The 24,858-nt window shown below is 35.9% G+C and overlaps 1 protein-coding gene across 6 annotated transcripts in view; it reads left to right on the plus strand.

Moving 5' to 3' along the window:
• The window catches only part of PDZD8 (PDZ domain containing 8), a 93,098-nt gene that overhangs the window by 18,714 nt on the left and 49,526 nt on the right, over window positions 1–24,858 (plus strand). For all 6 annotated transcript variants that reach the window (XR_009053994.1, XR_009053995.1, XM_057737067.1 and 3 more), the window contains exon 2: window positions 5,584–5,709. Coding sequence is in view for 4 of the 6 variants with exons in the window: in XM_057737067.1 (XP_057593050.1) it covers window positions 5,584–5,709 (126 nt within the window). In the remaining 2 variants the exon portion in view is untranslated. The remainder of the gene's footprint in view (window positions 1–5,583; window positions 5,710–24,858) is intronic.

The raw sequence follows: 24,858 nt of genomic DNA on the forward strand, positions 1-24,858 counted from the left end.
TAGGACTGCTTCCTTATGTACAGTGTGCTAATGCCTGGTTCCGGGAGATTAAGTGAGCAAATAAGTGCATTATATAGTCAGTACCTGGTATGGTAGCCCTTCAGTAAATCTTTGTTTTTCATAAGCCTTAAAAGGGACTATAAATTATTTTAATGGAGCTGAGTCATTTATGGTTTCACCATCTCCAGGTGACTGGGTTAGTTTTTTTTGAAAGTAGCTTTGTTGAGATATAATTCATACTCCATATAATTCACCTATTTAAACCTACAATTCAGTGGTTTTAAGTATGTTCACAGATATATACAACTATTACCGCAGTCATTTTAGAACATTTTTATCACCTCAAAACCAAAACCCCATACCCTCAGCCCATCATCCTCGTAACCCACCTACCACCCCCAACCCTAGGCAACCACTAATTACTTTCTGTTTCTATAGATTTCTCTATTCTGGATTTTCATATGATTGAAATCACATAATTTGTGGCTTTGGGGCTTACCAGCTGCCTCTATTTGAATATCTTTTCTGCACTTCTCTCTCTACCCATCTCCCCTCCTGTTGGCACTCCCATTATGTATATGTTGATGTACTTGATGATATCATTTCTCTTCGGCTCAGTTTATTTTTCTTCATTTTTTCCCCCTCGGTCCTTTGGCTTACATACCTATGTTGCTCTGTCTTCAAATTCACTACTTTTTTTTCCTCTGCCAGTTCACATCTGTCAGTTCATATCACCAGCCCTTTTGGTGAACTTCAAATTTTCACTCTACTTTAAATTTTATTGTACTTTTCAACTCCAGAATTCCCAATGGTCTTTTAAAAAATTATTCCTATATCTATTGATATTATATACTTGATGTGACATTGTCATAATACCTCCCTTTACTTCTTTAATCATGCTTTAAAATTTTTTTTGTGAACATATTTATTAGAGCTGTTTTAAAGTCTTTTTCTTTTAAGTCCAGCACCTGTCACTTTAACTGGCAGTTTGTGTTGCCTGCTTTCTTTCTGCTTTATGGGTCATACTTTCCTGTTTCTTTATATGCCTCATAATTTTTGTTGGAAACCAAATATTTTAGATAATATATTGTAGTAACTCTGGATACTGGCCCCCCTCTCCCAGGATTTATTATTTGTTTGTGTTTTAGTGATTGACTTGGATTATTTTAGTGGAGTGTTAAGTCTCTGACGTGCCTTTTGTTTTCAGTAATGCCCTGAGATATTGTTCTACACACAAATCCAGTCAAAGTGTGGGAAGAGTTTTGGAACCGTTTTATGGCCTGCCTTTCCCTCTCCATCTCCCTCAGCAAAATCTTTGAGCCAGGGCCCTGGAGCTAGGGGTGGGGGCAGTGGCAACCTCTCTGTGAATGACAGCCCAACTCTAGCTGTCAGATGCTAGGTGGAGGTGGGATGAGGTGTGGTAGCAGCCTGAAGTCTTCTTGGCTTGCTTCTCTTGGCATAGAACTACTGTGTCCTGAGCCAGGGCAAGGACAGTCAAGGCCTCACTATTCTTAGTGTGCTGTGCCCAAGGTAGAGTCTCTGTTCCTCAAGTGGGAGCTTGAGGAGCTCCCCATCTCTTGACCATTCTTGCCCGGAACTTAGCCTAGTAATAGGTAGTTAAGGGCAAGATGAGAAACATTGATGCCCTGCTCTTCCCAGGAAGAAAGTGCTGTGACAGGGAGCTGGGGAAGGGGGTGGGGGGCGTGGCAGTGTGTTCTTGGCTTCAGCAGTCCAGAGTAGAATCTCTTCCTTGCTGAGCCTGCTGGAGGGAGCAGTCTTGGCTCCAAATCACAGACTCTGACCTTTCTTACTATACTTCTATAGGTTTTCTTGAATGAAAATTTCTTTATTTGCTGTTTGACCTTAGGACCATTTCCAGAGGCTTTTATATTTGTTTTAATGATTTCACCAGTTTCAAAGGGAGCAGGTGAATGGAGTGTCTCATGCTGTCATTATAAAAGTCCATCTTCCCAGGCTGGTTTTTAAAGTTTTCTACAAGAGGAAGTACAGATAGCTTGTAAAAGAAGGTTCGTTTTCTGGGAACTTGAGTGAGAAAACAGTGATATTTTTAAGTTGATAGGTTAACAAGAGATAAAGGCTAATGAAGGAAGGATTTTGTGTTAGAATGGGAAGATAAAAGGAATGGACAGAAGTAGCCTGCTTCATTGTTCGGATTCCTTTATGGGTTTGGACTCCTTAAAGACTTGGACTAAAAGTTTTGAAAACCAAGTGTTCTTTGTGAATATGTGGATTCTGTTTACTAGCTTGCTCAACAAATAGCTTGTTTTGTTTTCTTTCGTTTTATTGAAGTATAGTTGATTTAAAATGTGCTAATTACTTCTATACGGCAAAGTGGCTCAGTTATACACAAATATACATTCTTTTTTCATATTCTTTTCCATTATGGTTTATCACAGGATATTGAATATAGTTCCCTGTGCTATACAGTAGGACCTTGTTGTTTATTCATTCTCTCTATATAAAAACTTATATCTGCTAACCCCAGCCTCCAGTTTCTCCCCCCCCCCAACCCCCCCCCCTTGGCAACCACCAGTTGTTCCCTGTGTCCGTGACTCTGTTTCTGTTTCATAGATAGGTTCATTTGTGTCATGTTTTAGATTCCTCAAATAAGTTATATCATATAGTATCTGTCTTTCTCTTTCTGACTTACTTCACTTAGTATGATGATCTCTAGTTGGCATCCATGTTGCTGCAAATGGCATTATTTCATTCTTTTTTATGGCTAGCACATCTGTAGCCACTCATCTGTCAGTGGACATTAGGTTGTTTCCACATCTTGGCTATTGTGAATAGTGCTACTATGAACATAGGGGTGCATGTATTTTTTTGAATTATAGTTTTGTCTGCATCTGTGCCTAGGAGTGGGATTGCTGGATCATATGATAATTCTATTTTTAGTTTTCTGAGGAACCTCCATACTGTTTTCCACAGTGGCAGCATCAACTTACATTCCCACCAACAGTGTAGGGTTCCCTTTTCTCCACACCCTCTCCAGCATTTGTTATTTGTAGACTTTTTAATAATGGCCATTCTGACCAGCGTGAGGTGGTACCTCATTGTAATTTTGATTTGCATTTTTCTAATAATTAGCAATGTTGAGCATCTTTTCATATGCCTATTGGCTATCTGTATTTCTTCTTCAGAGAAATGTCTCTTTAGATATTCTGCCCATTTTTCAATTGGTTGTTTTTTGTTATTGTCGAGTTGTATAAGCTGTTTGTATATTTTGGAAATTAAGCCCTTGTTTTGGTCACATCGTTTGCAAATGTTTTCTCCCATTCTGTAGGTTGTCTTTTCATTTTGTTTATGGTTTCCTTTGCCGTGCAAAAACTTGTAAGTTTGATTATGTCCCATTTAGTTTTTTCATTTTTATTTTTATCACCTTGGGAGACTGACCTATGAAAACATTGGTACGATATACGTCAGAGAATGTTTTGCCTATATTCTCTTCTAGTTTTATGATGTTATGTCTTATGTTTAATTAAGTCTTTAAGCCATTTTAAGTTTATTTTTGTGTGTTATGAGAGGGTAAGCAGCTTTATCGCACTGTTTTGTGTGTTATTTTTAAATAGAGTACCTTTTTTCTGATTTTAGTTTATTTTTGTGCAGAAATCCTTTTAGCAAACCCCCTAGAAGCATTAATAAACCCAAATTAGATTTCACTACTTATAACATTGAAGTTACACACCTATGAGAAATTTTTTAATTGAATTTTAGCTTCATATTTGACAGAAAAGTTGATTCATAGAGCAGCTGTGATTTAGCAAACTTGGATTATTATATTCAAAGTTGTTAGTATAGTGTTTTTCCTGATTTTTTCTTTATAGAGTGACAGTTATATATACTTCAGGAGCCATAAGACTTGTTTATTAAAAATACTCAGCTACAACATCGTATTAACATAATAGATGTAGTTTCTAACTTTTTTCCTGCTCAAAATTTGGTGCCAGTCTGTCTGAATCAAATGATTTCAATGGAAATTAAGAAACTAAAGGGGGTTTTCTGTTTTCCATCTATTTCAGAAGCAGGGAAAAGCACTGAGCATTGCCTGTATACCTACTTATCTTTCCCTGAGAAGTTTTTTCTTTAATCCTGTTCATTGGAAACTGTAAAATAGTATTTTCCCCCTGTATCAATATCTTTCAGTATAAATTGTTGTGGGCTATTCATATTTTCTAAATGCTTGTTTCATTTTTAATGTTGGATTTTTATAAGTCAGATCCATACATACTTCAGTCCTGATAGTGCGTGTAAGGGGAATAGATAATTGTGAGACCAGGTCACATTTGAGATTTCAAGACATAAATGCCCAGCAATTTAAATGACTGCAAGATGAAGAAGAGTGAAAGCAGTACACGTGGTCTGCTGTGATGTAAGACGTAAAGCTGAATAGAGAAAGTGTTTAGGATTTGGATAGGCTTTGAGGAATAGGGAAAACCTCCAGTTGGTACCAAAGTCTTGAAAGCAGGAATAATGCATGGCATCTTCTGAGTATAAGAGGTGACTACACTTCCTAGTTTGGAAGGTTTCTAACAAGGAAAAATACCATTGGAAAGATTAATTATGGTAGACCTTGAATGTGAAACTAATAACTTTTGACTGTCTTTTATAGTGTGTGGTTAGTCAAGAAGGCATTAAAGCTTTTGAGCAGACAAATGTCATCTCTAGTGGCAGCGTGTGGGGTTAATTGAAAACTATAGGCCCATAAGCCCAATTTTCTCGCATTTTCTTTGTCCTTTGCTTTAATAGAAGAGTACGAATTATGTTTCAAATTAAAGTTTTTTAAAGCCTACAGTTTATAACTCACCACAAGCTTCTCCATAAAACCCAAGAGTATTAACAATGAGCACAAAAAGACCTGAATAATTCATAGGTAACTGAAGTGTTATGTAGTTTGGGCTTTGATGAAGTCAAACTAGCTTGAATTCTGGTTATGCCTCTCACTGTGTAATGTTGAACAAATTCTTTAACCTTTCTAACCTTCAGTCTTTTTATCTGGAGAGGGAAGCTAGTAATAGTGCCCACTCAGGATTTTGAGCATTGAATAAGATGTAAAGCATGTAGAGCTCTTAGCATACTGCCTGGCAAATAATAAACATCTCTGATAAATATCTTTGCTGCTGTTAATTGTTGTTGTTGTTGTTATTATTATTAATCATTATCTAGTACTGATCACTATCCAGTTATATCATTTCCATGGAACAGTGCGTTCTGAATTGTGATCTTTTATTGTAGGAGCACCCTTCCCATCTGATCCAGAGAGAATCTCTCTCCTGTCCCACCCAAGTTACAGGGCCTACTGGCGGCCTCTAGATTTTCTTTTCCTTTGTTGTAGTTGTCCTGCCTTGTCAGTGAGGGCATGCCAAAACCAGGAAGTCTGGGTGCTGCAAAGAAGGCACCGTTTGCCGCCAGTTATGGGGGAGTATGGTAGGCTTTGGTTTTATAGGGCACATGCAGTATGTGTTTCTTTTTTTTTGTTTTCCTACAGATAGGTTTTGTTATTATGCTCTAAAGTGTGGTGTTTATTATTCAGAAATTTAGACTTATCTTTACTTTTGTCAGGTTTAAGCCGTTTTTCCCATTCCAAACCTTGCAAAGATTTGAAGAAGATGACGAAGAGCATATCCATATACAACAGTGGGCACTCACTGAAGGCCGCCTTCAAGTTACATTGTTAGAATGTAGCAGGTATGTTCTTTGTTTGGTCATTACTACATTATATGAAAGAAAGTACACTGAACATGTGCTTGAACAGTATTTGTGTTTATTCCCCTCTGTTAATTTATATTGTATTATCTGTAAATTCTTTCATTGTAAATTTCATAAAAGTAGTCCTTTCCGACTTAAAAAAATATAAACTATATTTTAGAAAGCATTCTAATGGGGGGGACGGATCGTTTATCCTGCAGTAATTTTCAGACTTTTAGATGCATAATGCTCTGTGGCATATTTCTCACTACCCATTAGAAAGCTCTTCATAGCATAGCAGTTTTGAGAATTGTGTTTGGTAATTGGAAATATCCTGAGAAGTTACAAAACCAGACTTGTAAACCACTGTGATTCTTAAAATTTTAGAGCTAGAAAGGAATCTCAGAAGTAACCTTGCCCAGACTCTTTATTTTATTTTTCCAGCCCTTTTGTCTAACCTGTGTTCATACTTTGCTTGAACTGCTTACTGCATTAGCCTCCTTACTTTTCTCCTAACACTGGTTACCAGTATGACAACCAGAATGAGCTTTTCAAAATGCATATCTGATTGTCACTTTCCTACTTAACATTCTCTAATGGCTTCCCTATTCCTCTTAGAACATAGACCCAAATCTTTTTCAAGGCTTGCATGCCCCTCTTTACCTCTCTAGTTTCTTTCTCTACCCAGCCCCTCACTCACAGTACTTCAGCCACATAGGCCTTCCTAAGAGAAGAGGTTGGCAAACTTTTTCTCTGAACGGCCACATAGTAAATATTTTAGGCTTTGTGATTCACATGGTTTCTGTTGCAGCTACTCAACTCTGTCTTGTAGTGTAAAAACAGTCATAGATAGACAATAGGTAAATGAATGGGCATGGCATGGCTCTGTACCCATAAAACATTATTATGTGAATTTTATAATTTTTGTGTGTCATAGAGGTCTTTTGATTTGTTTTTTTCAACCATTTAAAAATGTGAAAACCATTGGTAGCTCACAGGCCATATAAAAACAAGTAGTGGACTGGATTTGGCCCGTGGTCCGTAGTTCACCATTCCTTGCCTTGGATATTTTAACATACCAAGCTCCTTGTGGGGACTCTCCACTCTTTTCTTGGCTGAAGGCCCTACCCCATTTGCTATTCCTTGAAACTAGCCTTTCTTGCTTCACCCTAAAATCTACCTCCTTACTGTGTCTCCTAATCGTTTCAAGTACAAGTATACTATCCTTATGCTGCATTTCTGTGACCACTTATTCCATGCTTAATGACTCTATTTTTATTTTCAGTCCATAATTAAAATAAGTGCTTGAGTCCAGAGGTTTTATTTTATATCCATTATATTTGTGTCCTTGCTAATAGGTTAATTTTGAGTATACTAATAATATGCTAAATATTTTTTTAAGTCTTGGAGTGAATCAATATTGTGTACCATTATGTCACAAAGTCTAGTTTAAAGGGAATTCTTTTATCAAAGACTGAATATGCTGTAAGTTTTGTATGAGGAACTGCAGTGTACAGTAAAATGATACATACAATAAAAATATGGCTCTATGTAAGTCTGAATTTGAACTAGCTAAGCCAATATGCAATGATAAGCATAAGTATTAAATATCTAATTATAATTTGGGCTTGTCATATTATCATTTGGAAGGACGTTTTTCAAGTGGCCTATGTGTAAGGAAATTTTGGACCGTGACTTTCAGTGAATTTTCTTGTACGTTCTCAGGCATCAAAATCATATCAGTGGATTACCCTTTCCAAAATAATCATAGCAACTTCTAAACATTTGAAAGACAGCTTTGGATAAAATTTCTTGACTCTCCTGTTGTTAATTCCTACCTATACCCATTCCCCTCCCATCCCCAAACCTGCAAAGATAGTTTTGAAGAAGATTCATTGAACAGATATTTGTTTAATACAGTGTATATGATGTGTAATAGGTACTGTGCTAGGAACTTTAAAACAATAGTTCTTTTGCCTTGGTGTTGCTGATGGAATTATGGATTGGTTATGTGTGTTGCTTGTGGCTTTTTAACCACTAGCTATTGTTGTCTCCTTTGCTACACCATTCTCTTGATTTATCTGAGATGCTGCTCACTTAAAGCCTTGGGTCAGCCTTGAGCCCAAGACCACATGAAGGCACTGAGAAAGTGTCATCAGGCATTTTTTAGGTCATGTTGAATTGAGATAAATGATACAAAGAAAAACATTACAATTTGTGAAGTATATGTATCCTACTTTACTTTAGGAACAGTTTAGTGAATCTCTGGAAGAATATACTAGAAACCAGTACAAATTTTTATGGGGGAAAGGTGAAGGGAACCAAGTTAATGATAATGGACAAGGGTGAAGGTGAGAGCCAAACTTTTCACTATAAACTTTTTTATATTGTTTGATTTTTGTGACTGTATCACCTTGTCAAAAAAATTAAAAATAAAGACCAATATTTCTAGAGAGTTGAAGGAGAAGGCATGTTCTTATGTTAGTCCTTGTAGGCTTTGGTTATATTGCCAGCACCTTTCCCCAGGTGACAGCTTAATCTTGGAAACAAGCACACTATCTCAGTAGCTATTTAGTAATTATCCTTATAAACCTGACCATGTAAAGTTACTTAGTGTTGTGGGGCTATGCATTATGCACACAATTTAAGGATTACTTAAAATTGTTAATGAAGGAGAGAATAAATTACTAATTACTATTTTCAACTCATCCCTGCATTTTTGTCTTTATAGTGAAGCCTAAACTTTCTTCTTATAGTCTTATTAAAATCTTTCTTACACTGTTGTTTTCCTTCTAAACATTTTTGTTAGTAGAAAAATAGAATTCTCAATTCATATAGATTCCAAGTTTGTAAGATTCAAACTAAAGAGGAGATACTGCTATAATTAATTATTTTCATTTTTCCTGCTACTGAATATAAATTCATCTGTATGGTTTATGGTAATCTCTAAAATAGAAAAAGACTGTAGAGAAAATGGAAGAACAAATAACAGTGCCCTCCTTTTTGGAGAAAGGACAAAAAAATGCTTATCATTTATTTCAGTTTTGGAAACTTAAGGTTTAAGACCTCTTGAGATATTTTTACCGTGACGACTTAGTGATATGAGAAGATTTGAATCAAATAGAAGAAAGTTTTAGAATGATCAGATTTTTAAGAAAGCATAAGCCAATTAAGATTAGAACATTTCCATAGACCATTTGTACATATATAAAGTTGTTTTGAATTAGCATGCTGTCATGAGTTGAAGTTTCTTGAGTTTTTTTTTCAAGAACTTTTATTGAGATGCAATTGACATACCATAAACTGCATATATTTAAAGTGTACAATTTGATATTCTTTTTCTTATTCGTAATGTATATATGGCAATCCCAATCTCCCAATTCATTCCCCCCCAACACCACCCCCCCCACCCCAGCTTTCCCCCCTTGGTGTCCATATGTTTGTTCTCTACATTTGTGTCTCTATTTCTGCCTTGCAAACCGGTTAATTTGTACCATTTTTCTATATTCTGCATATATGTGTTAATATATGATATTTGTTTTTCTCTTTCTGACTCACTTCACTCTGTATGACAGTCTCTGGGTCCTTCCATGCCTCTACAAATGTCCCAGTTTCATTCCTTTTTATGACTGAGTAATATTCCATTGTATATATGTACCACATCTTCCTTAGTGTCTTAAGTTTTTAACGCTTAGGCATGCACGTTCACATTCTCCTGCTTGAGCGAGATCTATTTAAACCTGTCCGTGTTGTTATAATGTCATAGGGATCACTTAGTGTTGTTATAGTTTTAGCTTAATAGTCTTATAAATGTTTATTTCTTAAGCTTTTTAGAACTTGACCTTGAATCAGGTAAAAAAGAATGTAACTTTAATAATTTTTTCCCAAAATCCATGAAATGGAATATCACACTCATCCACGGATGACTCTATGCAAAGACTTCCTTTTTATTTTTTAAAATGTTTGTTTTGAAATAAAATATTTCTGTGCAAGGATTATTTTCTTTTTTAACTTTATTTTGAAGTAATTTTAGACTTAGAAGTCTGTGTGAAGATTTATCAAACGTAGCTGTTGTAAGGCTTTGAAAGTGAATTTTGCCAATGAGGAAACAACTTAGAAGTATTCATAGAAAACTGTTTAATGAAAATACTGGAGTTGTTGTACAGCTGGAAGCTTTATGCTTCAGATGGCAGCGTGAAGTGGAAATAATACTGGCTTTTGAGTTATAAAGTGCTGTGTTCACATCTAGCTATATGCTTTTACTGTTATATGTTCTCGCGCAAGTTACACATCTGTAAAAATGGACAAGGGTGCTACCTTGCTGCTAATTGTGATCAGAGATAGGTAAATAAACCACAGTGCCTACCACGTAGTAAGGCTTCGGTAGATGTAGCTTCTGTTATTATGCCTTAATGTGAGCATTATCCTCTTTATTAAGAAGAAAACAAATCTTTAAACAAAACTGTTCTTTTTTGCATATTTGGTTGTGAGAACTGGAATTTGAATTTTATTAACTTGAAAGGGTCTCACACAGTAAAGGGGAGTTCTTTTCTAATTATATGAAATATAGTTTTGAATTTTCCAAATAAAGCTTGGGAATGGTAACACAGTTTTATTTGTAAAAATTGGTTCTAACACTTTGCTTTTACCAAATTTTTAAAAAATCAGTCATTCTGAGTAGTTGCCCTTTTTTTTTGCATTGACTAAAACTAGTTTTTTAACCAGAGGAACTCAGTTGCTGTCTTTGTAGTACTGCTATTAGAAGACTAAATTATTTCACATTAGTGTTGCAGTCATGTTAAGATTATTATTTTTAAATTTATAATTTATAGTCCACCTTCTAAAAGGATTTTAGGTATTTTGCAAAGAAAATAATATACCCATGTGCAGTGAAATAGAAGATAAATTAGATAAAAAACAACCATGTAGAGAAGAGATGATCAGTTTTCTGGCAGCAAAGGAAACTTGATGGATATCTTAGTTTTTATTTCTTGATAAACTGTGCATGTTTTTCAGGGGAAAAGAAATTCTGACTTCAGATTCTGGGAGGAATTTGTCCCCTACTTCTTTGTGTAAAAGACATTGAACAATGTAATGAGTCTCGTCTCTTCTCCCCTTCCTTCCCCTCCTCTTTCTTCTTTTCCTGGTTTTAGCAACCAGTTATGTTTTTTAAAAACAAATTAAGATTATAGTCAGTGAAGGCAAAGCCTATAAAGTTTTGTTGTGTGAGAGTTCTGTACTCTAAAGCAGTATATATAGGATAGTCTGTCCTAATTATAGATAGAAGTTCTAATTAAGGTCAGTTCTTCACTGAGTCACACTTACACTGTTCTAAAGCCTCTATTTTCTCAGCACATTTTAGAGTGTTGTTTTGTTTTACTGGGTTCCAAAAATACATCATTCTTAAAAGTTTTAAATGTTAACACAAATACAGAAAAACCACAGCACTTGACATTCTACTTTTATTACCAAGTATTCTCCCTTATTCCATAATTATCTGTTATCAGCATGGGCTCATGGATTCCTGTTTTTTTCAATGGTTATAATTCTTTACCATCCTTAATTATTTTGGTGCCTAAATTATCTCACATCTGGTTACTAGAAGCCTCTTCATACTGTCTCCTGTATGCTTATGACATGACCCTGTCTTTTTTCTTTGCTTTTATTCTCCTCCTTTCTTTCCTTCCTTCCTTCCTTCCTTTCTTCCTTCAGTCTTCACTACTTTCTGGTACATATAACAAGCTGTTCCAGGTTCATTTTGTATCTTCCCTATCACAGTCCTAGAATCAGCTATTTTTCCAAGGAGTCCTGATTCCTTTTAGTAGAGAATGGTATTAGGAATCATGATCCGGGTGTTGGGTGTGTTCGTTGCTACTTCATGTATTCATAGGGCCTTTCAGTGAGCAGAGTTAAGAAATACATGATGTGTAGACACATATACATACATACATACATACACACACACACAATTTAGAAATCATGAGTTTACTTGATACTTCCAAATCTACTTCATCCTCATAGGGTTGTTTCTTGCCTTGGTTCTTCCCGCTTTCGTATTTTTAGGTCCTTTGAACCTTGACTCCCAATAACATCAGCACTTTGACTCATTTGCTCAGTCCTGTACTACATCTCATATAGTTTCAGAATTGCTTTGTTCCTACATGTGCAGAGAGCATACTTACTAAAAGGAATTCAGGATTTATTTGCACTTCTCCCCTACCCTACCCATTGAGGGCATATGGTTAAGTACTGTATTCATAAATTAGAATAATTTTTCCCCTTTTGTGTGATTATGTTGTTCATTTGAAATGCAGTTGGGTTTGTTTCAGTTTGCCTTTCGGTTTCAGTCTCCCCCACCCCTGCTTTTCTGTCTTTATTGATTCCTATTTTTTAATGTGTAGAGCATCAACATGTTTCTAAAACCCAAAACTATACGGAAATACATACAGATAGCCCCTACGCAGCCTGGCACTATGTTAACCAAAACCTTGCATATCAGAACAGTGCAAAGTAGGGACGTAATTCTGATATGCAGTTAACACAAAGTGAGGACTGCTGCTACTATCATTTGGATCTTCTTTACTGATTTTTTTTTTTAATCTACTTCTGTCAGTTAATGAATGGAGTGTTTAAATCTTTAACCATTATTAATGTATCTCTATTTTTGTAATTTGGTTATTAGGTGCATATTTCTTCTTGACCATAATGATCCTTTTATCATTATGAAGGGTCCCTCTTTGCCTCATAATATTCCTCATCTTAATATTTACTTTGTTTGATATTGATATAGCTTCTACAGATTTCTGATGTTGTTTTCATGGTGTATATATGTGTGTGTGTGTTTCTGTTTTTAACAACCTTTTACTGTTAATCTGTTTGTATCTTTATATTTAAAGTGTATCATATGTCACAAACAGTTGGCTCTTGCTTTTATATGTAGTATAACAATCTCTGCCTTTTCATTGGAGTGTTTAGTTTATTTACACTTAATGTAATTATTGATGAGATTGTGTTTTAAGGTCTGCCATTTTGCCATCTGTTTTTTGTCTCATCTTTTTTGTGTGTTTGTTTGCTTTGCTCCTTCATCGTCTTCTTTTCATCCTTCCTGTCTTGTGAATCAAATATTTTTTAGTATTCCATTTTAATTATTGACTTGCTGACTGTAGTTTTACACTATGTATGTGGTTGCTCTGGGAATTGGAGTATGCATCTTTAATGTGTCCCATCTACTTAGAATTCATATTGTTATTTAAGGTATACTACAAGAACCTCATAACAGTATATTTCCATTTATGCTCACATCGTTAGTGTTGTCATATACAGGTATCCCCTGCTTTTTGAAAGTTTGCTTTATACCACTTCACTTTTATTAAAGACCTACATTAATACCTGTTTTTGCTAACTGAAAGAAATTTGAAGAGGATTTTCACTTTTACAGAAATTGTAAAGAGAAAATGTCGTTCAGCCTTTGTTTTGCAGCAAGCTATTACAGAGGTAGCTGTGTACCCTTAGCAGCAGTGAGAGTGGCACCACCAAGCTCCTTCTCTAGGAACTACATTCAGCATCCCAGCATCCAGGCGCCATAGGCTTTGAACTGTAACTGTGAACATCCATGCTTTATCTTGATTTATTTCGTGCATCTGTTAGCAAGATGTTTCCTATGATAATTGCTTCTGCACTTTATGCCATTTTTGCTTATAAAAGGTTTCATAAGAATGCTCTACTTTTGGGTAGCAGAGGGAAACCTATATGTTACATTTACAAATGTTATTAACCCATCAATAGTGTTATTTTTAGCTTTAACCAGTCCTATGTATTTTAAAGAAATTAAAAGGAAAAAAGAAAAAACTTTTTTTGCATCTACCATATATTTAACATTTCTGTTGCCCTTCATTCCTTCCTTTAGATCAAAGTTGCCATCTGGGATCCCTTCCCTCCAGCCTCAAGGATTTCCTTTAGCATTTCTTATTATTTAGGTTTACTGGCAACAAATTCTCTCATTTTTTGTTTATCTGGAAATTGATTTTTCATTCAATTTTGAAGGATAGTTTTCCTGATGTAAATGTCTAAGTTGACAATTATTTTCCTTCAACACTTTAATTATTTCAACCCCATATTGTAATGAGAAGTCAGCAGTCAATCGTATGGCTCCTCTGCATGTGCAGCATGTCATTTTTCTGTAGCTGCTTTCCAAGTTTTCACTTTATCTTTGGCTTTCAGTCCTTCAGCTATGTCTAGGGGTGGTTTTGTTTGTTTGTTTTTAATGCTTCTGTTTCAGTGATGTGTGCATTAATGTTTTCAATCAAATTTGGGAAGTTTGGGGGCATTATTTTTTCAAATATTTTTTCTGCCTCTTTCGTTTTTACCTCTGCTTATGGGATTCCAGATTACAAATATGTTGGACTGTTTCATTTTCCCCGTAGGTCCTTGAGGTTCAGTTTGTTTCTTTAAACTCTTCTTTTTTCCTCCATTTTCTTTGATTTGAGTAATACCAATCTATCTTCAAGTTCACTGAGTCTTCTGCTATCTCTAGTCTGCTACTGAGAATTTTTAATTGCATTTATTATGCTGTTCAGCTCTAGAAGTTCAATTTTGTAGTTATCATTTCTCTGTTGAGATTCCCTATCTTTTCACTCATTGTTGTGTTTTCTTTAATTCTTTGAACAAGATGTTCTTTCAGTTTTTTGAATACACATGTTTGGGTTTTTCTTTGAAAAAAAGTATATAAATGCTGCATTGAAGTCTTACCATCTGGGCCCATAAGGAGTCAGTTTCTGTTGACTGCCTGTCCTGTTGACCATCAGGCATACTTTCCTCTTTTTTTTTTTTTATCAAAAACTGGACATTGTAGATAATGAGTTGTAGCAACTCTGGATTCTGTTATATTCTGAGGATGATTGATTTTATGTTCTAGTGGGCAGTTAACTTGCCTGTTCTCAAGTTGCAAACTTTGTCTCCTTACTCTTCCCATCTTCCCAGGAACAGCATATTTTTCTGTTCCATCCTTTGTCTTCCCACTGCTGCCTTTTTAGACTGGTGCCCTGGGATCTCCTTCTTTATTCAGCACTTAGCCAAGGATTTGAGCAGAGGTGGGATTTACCCTCTCAGTGATTTCTTTGCTCCTAGGGATTTCCCCATAATTTCTAGCTGCTCGTCTGGCTTTTCACTCTATTCTCTGATTCTTGGAACCCACAAGGCTTCAACATTCTGCTGCTTGAACTATGCCACCATTTTCCTGCAGCCCTAGCCCTGAGCTATGAAAACCCTGTGCTAGCAATTTGTACTTCTTGTTGCAGTTTTGTGAAATTAGACTGTCCTCTGGCTTCTTTCTGCTTTGGGAAGGTTTTTATTGTCTTTAAATGTGTTTTTAAAATTCTTTGTATCCAGTTTTTGTAACAGCAGTCTGTTGGTGAGTTTGTGTGACCACTTTACCACCATTACCTAAAGTACTGTTCACCTGATTTTGTTGTAGTTGTTGTTGACAGGTTTTGCCTTTGTTTTGCTTTTGTTTTCCTGATGGTTTTTTGTGCTTTTATTGGAGGATTTGGGGAGACTCAAAATCATGCTACTATGACTGCCATCCATCTAGAACCAGAAATACATACTTTTACTTTGATTTTATAAGACAGAAGAAAGGATTTACTTACGTGATTAAACTATTTTGAAATAAAATCGGCTAGTCTTGTTTCTTTTTATTAGGTGAGACAGCTTAAAAGTAAAAATTTGGTAGAAGAAATTAATACTTTAAGTGGCATTATATCCATATTATATAGTGAAATGTTTAGTTCTTCTATAGAGAAGGCTGTTAACATGGAATTTGGAAATTCATTTACAAGATGAGCTGTTTTAGAAGTTGAAACCAAAGAAATATTTCTAGCTTGCATTTGTTTATGATTTTCCATTTATTTTAGTATTGTTTGGTTACATTCACTTATTTATTTTTGACTCAAGTGGTAATTTTAAAAAAATTTTATCTGAAGTAAGTAAGGCTAAATATTAACTCCCTGCCCCCCCCCCCCCCCCCCAGTACTTGGTAAATGGGTTTTCCTTATACTGTGCATTTGTTTTAATTTTTGACAGTTTATCTTTTTTAAAAAAGAGAAAATGTCTAGCTAAATTTGAATATATTTAGGGGCATGACTCTACAAATACCTCTATTATTATTAATAGCATTTGCTTATTACCTGCAATATATAATCTATGGTAGGCACTTTGCCTTCATTATTTCAGCCTTCAGAACATCTTTATGAAATTAGTATTATATCCATTTTATAGATGAAGAATTGAGATCTATAAGTTACTTGCCCAAGACCACATAGCTGGAATTTGGACTAGGTTTGTTTCACTTCAAAATACTTCATTCATTCTATCTTCATAGCCTTTTTTTTAACTTGTTGAAGAAAAATTTGGTCTTTAATTTTCTCATATTCATATAAATTTGGAATTTTTTTTTTTTTTTTTTTTACCTATTTGAAAGCAAGCAGTATTTTTTGTCGTTACCTTTCAAGAAGATCTTGGGATATAGAAATGTGTGTTAATAATGAAGCATCATTAATATAAAGGCTGAAGTTGTTTCCTTCATGGAGGAGAGATAGAAGGAATTTAGCTCAAACATGAGACATTTCAGTTTGTATAAGGGAAAACTTCCACTCAAAGTGAATGCTGTTGAAAAACGGAGGAATTACTTGGAGCTGTTGCTGAATATTATTCCTAGAGGTTTTTAAAGCTGTATAGATCTATAATCATAAAGGTCTGTAAGCCTGAATTTGGACCTAACTCCACCAGATGAACTGCATTCCTGTAGATATCTTAAGACTACACCTGTATTTATTTAGCTGTTTAAGTTCCTCTAGCAGTAAAAAATAAAAAATAAAATAAAATAATTGAAAGATGTTTTGCGTTTAGTTTCTGTACATTTCTCTAGGGTATAATTAAGTAATCTTCCTTACAATTAAGTTGCTTTTGACCAGAAGCAGACTTTTCAGAAGATTCCAAAATTAGAGTTCATTTGTCCTGGGTTTATGTAGGTATTCTTTTCTTCCCACACCTCCTCTTCCCTTAGATTACTGTGTTGGAAAATAGTATTGTTGCTTTTGTAATTGCACAGGCATAGTTCCAGAACACCACAATAAAGTGAATATGACAGTAAAACAAATCACATGAATTTTTTGGTTTCCTGGTGCATACAAAAGTTATGTTTACACTATATTGTAGTCTGTTAAATGTGTGATAGTATTATGTCTGAAAAAAAGTACATACCTTAATTAGAAAATGTTTTATTACTAAGAAAATGCTAATCATCATCTGAGCCTTCAGTGAGTCATAAAATCTTTTTGCTCACGGATAATCTTGCCTCGATGTTGATGGCTGCTGTGCCTTATTAGGGTGGTGGTTGCTGACGGTTGGGGTGGCTGTGGTAATTTCTTAAAATAAGACAACAAAGAAGTTTGCTGCATTGAATGACTCTTCCTTTTACAAATGATTCCTCAGTAGCATGCAGTGCTGCTTGATAACATTTTACTCACAGCAGAACTTTTTTCAAAATTGGACTCAGTCCTCTCAAGTCCTGCCACTGCTTTTTTAAAAAATATTTATGTATTTATGTATGTATGTATGTATGTATGTATGTATGTATGTATGTGTTTATTTATTTATTTATGTATTTATTTTGGTCGTGCTGGGTCTTAGTTGCAACACACAGGATCTTCATTGCAGCACGTGGATGCCTTAGTTGTGGCACGCGAACTCGCAGTTGCTGCATGCATTCGGGATCTAGTTCCCCGACCAGGGATTGAACCTGTGCCCCCTGCATTGGGAGTGTGGAGTCTTACCCACTGGACCACTAGGGAAGTACCCATGCCTCTGCTTTATCAACTTAGTTTATATAATAGTCTAAATCCTTTGTTGTCATTTCCTAAATCACTTGAGTTTGCCATCTTATGTGGGCATGATTCGTGGTGCCCCAAAAATAATTACAGTAGTAGCATCGAAGATCATTGATCATAGATCACCATAACAAATATAATAATAATGAAAAAGTTTGAAATACTCCAAATAACAAAATGTGACACAGACACAAAGTGAGCAAATGCTGTTGGAAAAATGGTGCTGATAGACTAGCTCAATGCAGGGTTGTCACAAACCCTCAATTTGTAAAACATGCAATATCTACAAAGTATAGTAAAGCAAAAAGCAATAAAGCAAGGTGCTTAAAACGCGGGTACGCCTCTACTGCTATTTTATAGAGTAAAACAGTTGTTTTAATTCTTCTAATGTCTGAATTGTAAAAGAATTTAAGAAAATTATGAACCCAGATGACATAAAGCCAACACTACATTTTAAAATGCCAAACTCCAAAATGTTTAAATGTGATGTTGGCATGTTATCTACTTATATATGATACTTTCAACAAAAGTGAACTCTAGGGACTTCCCTGGCTCAGTGATTAAGAATTTGCCTGCCAATGCAGGGGACACAGGTTCGATCCCTGGCCCAGGCAGATCCCACATGCCTTGGAGCAACTAAGCCCGTGCGCCACAACTACTGAAGTCCACACGCCTAGAGCCTGTGCACTGCAATGAAGAGTAGCCCCTGCTCGCTGCCAACTAGAGAAAGCCTGTGTGCAGCAGCGAAGACCCAATGCAGCCAAAAAATAAACATAAGGACTTATTTATAGAAAAAAAAAAAAGTGAAATGTGAAATGAACTTTGGTCAGAAAAAGAAGAATTGAAAAGAGTATTTTATCTGAATTTCCTCTCTCTTTGCGCCATTATGCTATAACTGTCAATCAGTGCTTCTGATGAAGTTATTGAAGATGTCTGAAGGTGACATTAAGATACACTTGTTTTCAGAAATTGCTGTTTATAGTATGAATTGCAAAAAAAATGAAATTGAAGGACCAGAGACAAATTAAGAGGTATTTAGGTTAAAGAGGAAGAAGTAAGTTCTTGAAAGACATGTATTAGTAGAAACAGGAACGGATAAATGGTATAACTAGGACAGGGATTAGTGAGTGACTGAATATGTGGATGGTTATAGGTGGAAGAGACAAAAGAATGTTAAGGATTTGAGTCTAGGAGAATTATGGTCTCATTGACTTTATTTTGATCATCAAGTATTAATTATTTTCTAAAATTAGAGGATATAAAGATTAAGACAAAGCTTCTCCCTTTCATGACTAGTAGGGGAAATAGAGGTGCTTGTTTCAGAAGGAGGTGAATTTGACTTTGTATATCTTAAGAGTAGGGCACGGTTAGATTTCTCTGTAGAAATGCTCTGCAAAAGTGGAGGGTTTAGACATGGACAAAGAGAAAGACGGGTCTGGAGATTAGGTTTGGAGGTCTTCATCATAGACAGGGAGAGTTGAGTCCTGGGTGGGAATGATTTCCAAGGGGAAGGAGTATAGGCCAGAGGTATGCATATATAGGAGGTCAGTCAAGTTTGATTCTTTTAACAACCCTTGAGTTGATGCTTGGCTCCCTTCAGGTGTGAGATTCTCCTTTCAAATTAAATTTAATCATCCAAAAAAAGGAAAAAAGATTTTTGGTTTTCACTTTTTTTTTTTAAAGAACTTTTATTGAGATACAGTTAACAGACAATAAATAGCATATATTTAGAGTGTACAATTTGGTATCCCAATCTCCCAATTCATTCCCCCCCAACCCTCCCCGCTTTCCCCACTTGGTGTCCATATATTTGTTTTCTACATCTGTGTCTCTATTTCTGCCTTGCATTTCCTCTTTCATAGTTGTTAGCATCTGCCTTATGTATTGAGGTGCTCCTATATTGGGTGCATATATATTTATAATTGTTATCGCCTCTTCTTGGATGGATCCCTTGATCTTTATGTAATGTCCTTTCTTGTCTCTTGTAACATTTTTTATTTTAAAGTCTATTGTATCTGATATGAGTATTGCTACTCCAGCTTTCTTTTGATTTTCATTTGCATGGAATCTTTTTCCATCCCCTCACTTTCAGGTCTGTATGTGTGCCTAGGTCTGAAGTGGGTCTCTTGTAGACAGCATATATATGGGTCTTGTTTTGTATCCATTCAGCCACTCTGTGTCTTTTGGTTGGAGCATTTAGTCCATTTACATTCAAAGTAATTATCGATATGTATGTTCCTGTTACCATGTTCTTAATTGTTTTGTTTTTGTTTTTGTAGGTCCTTTTCTTCTCTTATGTTTCCCGCTTAGAGAAGTTCCTTTAGCATTTGTTGTAGGGCTGGTTTGGTGGTGCTGAATTCTCTTAGCTGTTGCTTGTCTGAAAAGCTTTTGATTTCTCCGTCGAATCTGAATGAGATCCTTGCTGGGTAAAATATTCTTGGTTGTAGGTTCTTCCCTGTCATCACTTGAAATATATCATGCCACTCCCTTCTGGCTTGCAGAGTTTCTGCTGAGAAATCAGCTGTTAACCTTATGGGAGTTTTCCCCTTGTTGCTTTTAGTATGTTATTTGGCATTTTCCCCTTGTTGCTTTTAGTAACTTTTCTCTGTCTTTAATTTTTGTCAGTTTGACTACTATATGTCTTGGCATGTTTCTCCTTGGGTTTATCCTGCCTGGAACTCTCTGCACTTCCTGGACTTGGGTAGCTATTTCCTTTCCCATGTTAGGGAAGTTTTCAACTATAATGTCTTCCAATATTTTCTCAGGCCCTTTCTCTCTCTCTTCTCCTTCTGGGACCCCTGTAATGCGAATGTTGGTGTGTTTAACATTGTCCCAGAGGTCTCTTAGGCTGTCTTCAGTTCTTCTCATTCTTTTTTCCTTATTCTTTTCTGCATCCGTGATTTTCACCATTCTGTCTTCCAGGTCACTTATTTGCCCTTCTGCCTCAGTTAATCTGCTATTGGTTCCTTCCAGTGTATTTTTCATTTCAGTTATTGTGTTGCATATCTCTGTTTGTTTGCACTTTAATTTCTCTAGGTCTTTAGTAAACTTTTCAATCTTTGCATCCAGTCTTTTTTCAAAGTGCTGGATCATCTTCACCATCATTATTCTGAATTCTTTTTCTGTAAGGGTGCCTATCTCCTCTTCATTTAGTTGTTTTTCTGGGTTTTTATCCTGTCCCTTCATCTGGTACAAAGTCCTCTACTTTTTCATTTTCTCTATCTTTCTGTGGCTGTGGTTTTCAGTTCCACAAGATGAAATACTGCTGCTACTGCTTAATATTGCTATCTGCCCTCTTGTGGAGGAAGCTACCTAGGAGGCTCCTGCGTACTTCCTGATAGGAGGGATTGATGGATCTGGTTTTCACTTTTGATTATAAAAATGACTTTCTTATACAAGAGTGCACGGGGAATTCCTTTCCTTTTCTCAGTACTTTGGTCTTGAGTCATATAAATTCTCTCTCTCTCTGTTTCTTTTCTTTTTTTTTAAGCACTTTATTGGAATATAATTGCTGTACACTCTTGTACCAGCTTTTGAGGTACACCAAAGTGAATCAGCTGTATTTAAACATATATCCCCATATTCCCTCCCTCCCATGACTCCCTCCCCACCTCCCTGTCCTGGCCCTCTAAGGCATCACCCATCATCAAGTTGATCTCCCTTTGTTATACAGCAACTTCCCACTAGCTATCTATTGTACATTTGGTAGTGTATATATAGTGTATCTATGCTGCTCTCTCACTTTGTACCAGCTTCTGCTTCGCCCCCAGCCCCCCCAACCCCGTGTCCTCGAGTCCATTCTCTACATCTGCATCTTTATTCTTGCTCTGTCACTGGGTTCATCAGTATCCTTTTTTTAGATTCCATGTATGTGAGTTAGCATACGGTATTTGTTTTTCTCTCTCTGGCTTACTTCGCTCTGTATGACAGTCTCTAGGTCTATTCACCTCATTACATATAGCTCCATTTCATTCCTTTTTATGGCTGAGTAATATCCCATTGTGTATATATGCCACATCTTCTTTATCCATTCATCTGTTGGTGGGCATTTAGGTTGCTTTCATGTCCTGGCTATTGTAAATAGTGCCGTAAAGACCATTATGGTACATGTTTCTTTTCAGATTATGGTTTTCTCTGGGTATATGCCCAGGAGTGGGATTACTGGGTCATATGGTAGTTCCATTTTTAGTTTTTTAAGGAACCTCCAGACTGTTCTCCATAGTGGCTGTACCAATGTACATTCCCACCAACAGTGCAGGAGAGTTCCCTTTTCTCCACACCCTCTCCAACATTTATTGTTTCTAGATGTTTTGATGATGGTCACTCTGGCTGGTGTGAGGTGATACCTCATTGTGGCTTTGACTTGCATTTCTCTAATGATTAGTGATGCTGAGCATCTTTTCATGTGTTTGTTAGCCATCTGCACGTCTTCTTTGAAGAAATGTCTATTTAGGTCTTCCTCCCATTTGTGGATTGGGTTATTTGCTTTTTTGATATTAAGCTGCATGAACTGCTTGTATATTTTGGAGATTAATCCTTTGTCCGTTGCTTCGTTGGCAAGTATTTTCTCCCATTCTGAGGGTTGCCTTCTTGTCTTGTTTATGGTTTCTTTCACTGTGCAAAAGCTTTTCAGTTTCATTAGGTCCCATTTGTTTCTTCTTGATTTTATTTCCATGATTCTAGGAGGTGGGTCCAAAAGGATGTTGCTTTGATGTATGTCATAGAGTGTTCTGCCTGTGTTTTCCTCTAAGAGTTTTATAGTGTCTGGCTTTACATTTAGCTCTTTAATCCATTTTGAGTTTATTTTTGTGTACGGTGCTAGGAAGTGTTCTAATTTCATTCTTTTACATGTAGCTATCCAATTTTCCCAGCACCACTTATTGAAGAGGCTGTCTTTTTTCCTTTGTATATTCTTGCCTCCTTTGTCAAAGATAAGGTGCCCATCTGTGCTTGGGTTTACCTCTGAGATCTCTATTCTGTTCCATAGATCTACCTCTATTTTTGTGCCAGTACCATACTGTCTTGATCACTATGGCCTTGTAGTATAGTGAAGTCAGGAAGCCTAATTCCACCAATTCCATCTTTCCTTCTCAAGATTGCTTTGGCTATTCAGGGTCCTTTGCATTTCTATACGAATTGTAAGATTTCTTGTTCTAGGTCTGTGAAAAATGCCATTGGTAATTTGATGGGGATTGCATTGAATCTGTAAATTGCTTTGGGTAGTACAGTCATTTTCACAGTGTTGATTCTTCCAATCCAAGAACATGGTATGTCCCTCCATCTGTTTGTATTGTCTTTGATTTCTTTCATCAGTGTCTTATAGTTTTCTGCATACAGGTCTTTTGCCTCCTTAGGCAGGTTTATTCCTAGGTATTTTATTCTTTTTGTTGCTATGGTAAATGGGAGAGTTTCCTTAATTTCTTTTTCTGCTCTTTCGTTGTTAGTGTATAGGGATGCAAGAGATTTCTGTGCATTAATTTTGTATCCTGCTATTTTACTAAACTCATCGATTAGTGCTAGCAGTTTTCTGGTAGAATCTGTAGGGTTTTCTGTGTATAATATCATGTCATCTGCAAAGAGTGACAATTTTACTTATTCTTTTCTAATTTGGATTCCTTTTACTTCATTTTCTTCTCTGATTGCTGTGGCTAAAACTTCCAAAACTATGTCGAATAATACTGGTGAGAGTGGGTACCCTTGTCTTGTTCCTGTTCTTAGAGGGAATGCTTTCAGTTTTTCCCCATTTAGAATGATGTTGGCTGTTGGTTTGTCATATATGGCTTTTATTATGTTGAGGTAATTTCCTTCTATGCCCACTTTCTGGAGAGTTTTTATCATAAATGGATGTTGAATTTTGTCCAAAGCTTTTTCTGCATCTATTGAGATTATCATATGGTTTTTATCCTTCAATTTGTTTATATGATGTATCACATTGATTGATTTGCATATATTGAAGAATCCTTGCATTCCCACTTGATCATGGTATATGATCTTTTTAATGTGCTGTTGGATTCTTTTGGCTAGTATTTTGTTGAGGATTTTTGCATCTATATTCATCAGTGATATTGGCCTGTAATTTTCTTTTTTTGTGACATCTTTGCCTGGTTTTGGTATCAGGGTGATGGTGGCCTCATAGAATGAGTTTGGGAGTGTTCCTCCTTCTGCTATATTGTGGAAGAGATTGAGAAGGGTAGGTGTTAGCTCTTCTCTAAATGTTTGATAGAATTTGCCTGTGAATCTATCTGTCCCTGGGCTTTTGTTTGTTGGGAGATTTTTAATCACAGTCTCAATTTTCTTACTTCTGATTAGTCTGTTCATATTTTCTATTTCTTCCTGGTTCAGTCTTGGAAGATGGTATTTTTCTAAGAATGTATCCATTTCTTCCAGGTTATCCAATTTGTTGGCATATAGTTGCTTGTAGTAGTCTCTCATGATCTTTTGTGTTTCTGTGGTGTCAGTTGTTACTTCTGCTTTTTCATTTCTAATTCTGTTGATTTGCATCCTCTCCCCTTTTTTCGTGATGAGTCTGGCTAGACCATTAGATTTATCAATTTTGTTTATCTTCTCAAAGAACCAGCTTTTAGTTTCATTGATCTTTGCTATTTCCTTCATTTCTTTTTCATTTATTTCTGATCTGATCTTTATGATTTCTTTCCTTCTGCTTACTTTGAGATTTCTTTGTTCTTCTTTCTCATTGTTTTAGGTGTTAGGTTAGGTTGTTTATTTGATATTTTTCTTGTTTCTTGAGGTAGGACTGTATTGCTATAAACTTCCCTATTAGAACTGCTTTTGCTGCATCCCATAGATTTTGGGTTGTTGTGTTTCCATTGTCATTTGTTTCTAGATATTTTTTGATTTCTTTAGTGATTTCTTGGTTGTTTAATAGAGTATTGTTTAGCCTCCATGAATTTGTGTTTTTTTATAGTTTTTTTCCTGTAATTGATATCTAGTCTCATGGCATTGTGGTCAGAGGAGAAGATGCTTGATATGATTTCAATTTTCTTGAATTTACCGAGGCTTGATTTGTGACCCAAGATGTGATCTATCCTGGAGAATGTTCCATGTGCACTTGAGAAGAAAGTGTATTCTGTCATTTTTGGATGGAATGTCCTATAAATATCAATGAAGTCGAGATGGTCTAATGTGTCATTTAAAGCTTGTGTGTCCTTATTTATTTTCTGTTTGGATGATCTGTCCATTGATGTAGGTGGGTGGTCAAAGTCTCCTACTCTTATTGTGTTACTGCCGATGTCCCCTTTTATAG

The sequence above is a fragment of the Hippopotamus amphibius genome, chromosome 5, assembly GCF_030028045.1.
Source record: "Hippopotamus amphibius kiboko isolate mHipAmp2 chromosome 5, mHipAmp2.hap2, whole genome shotgun sequence".
Classification (NCBI taxonomy): Eukaryota; Metazoa; Chordata; class Mammalia; order Artiodactyla; family Hippopotamidae; genus Hippopotamus; species Hippopotamus amphibius.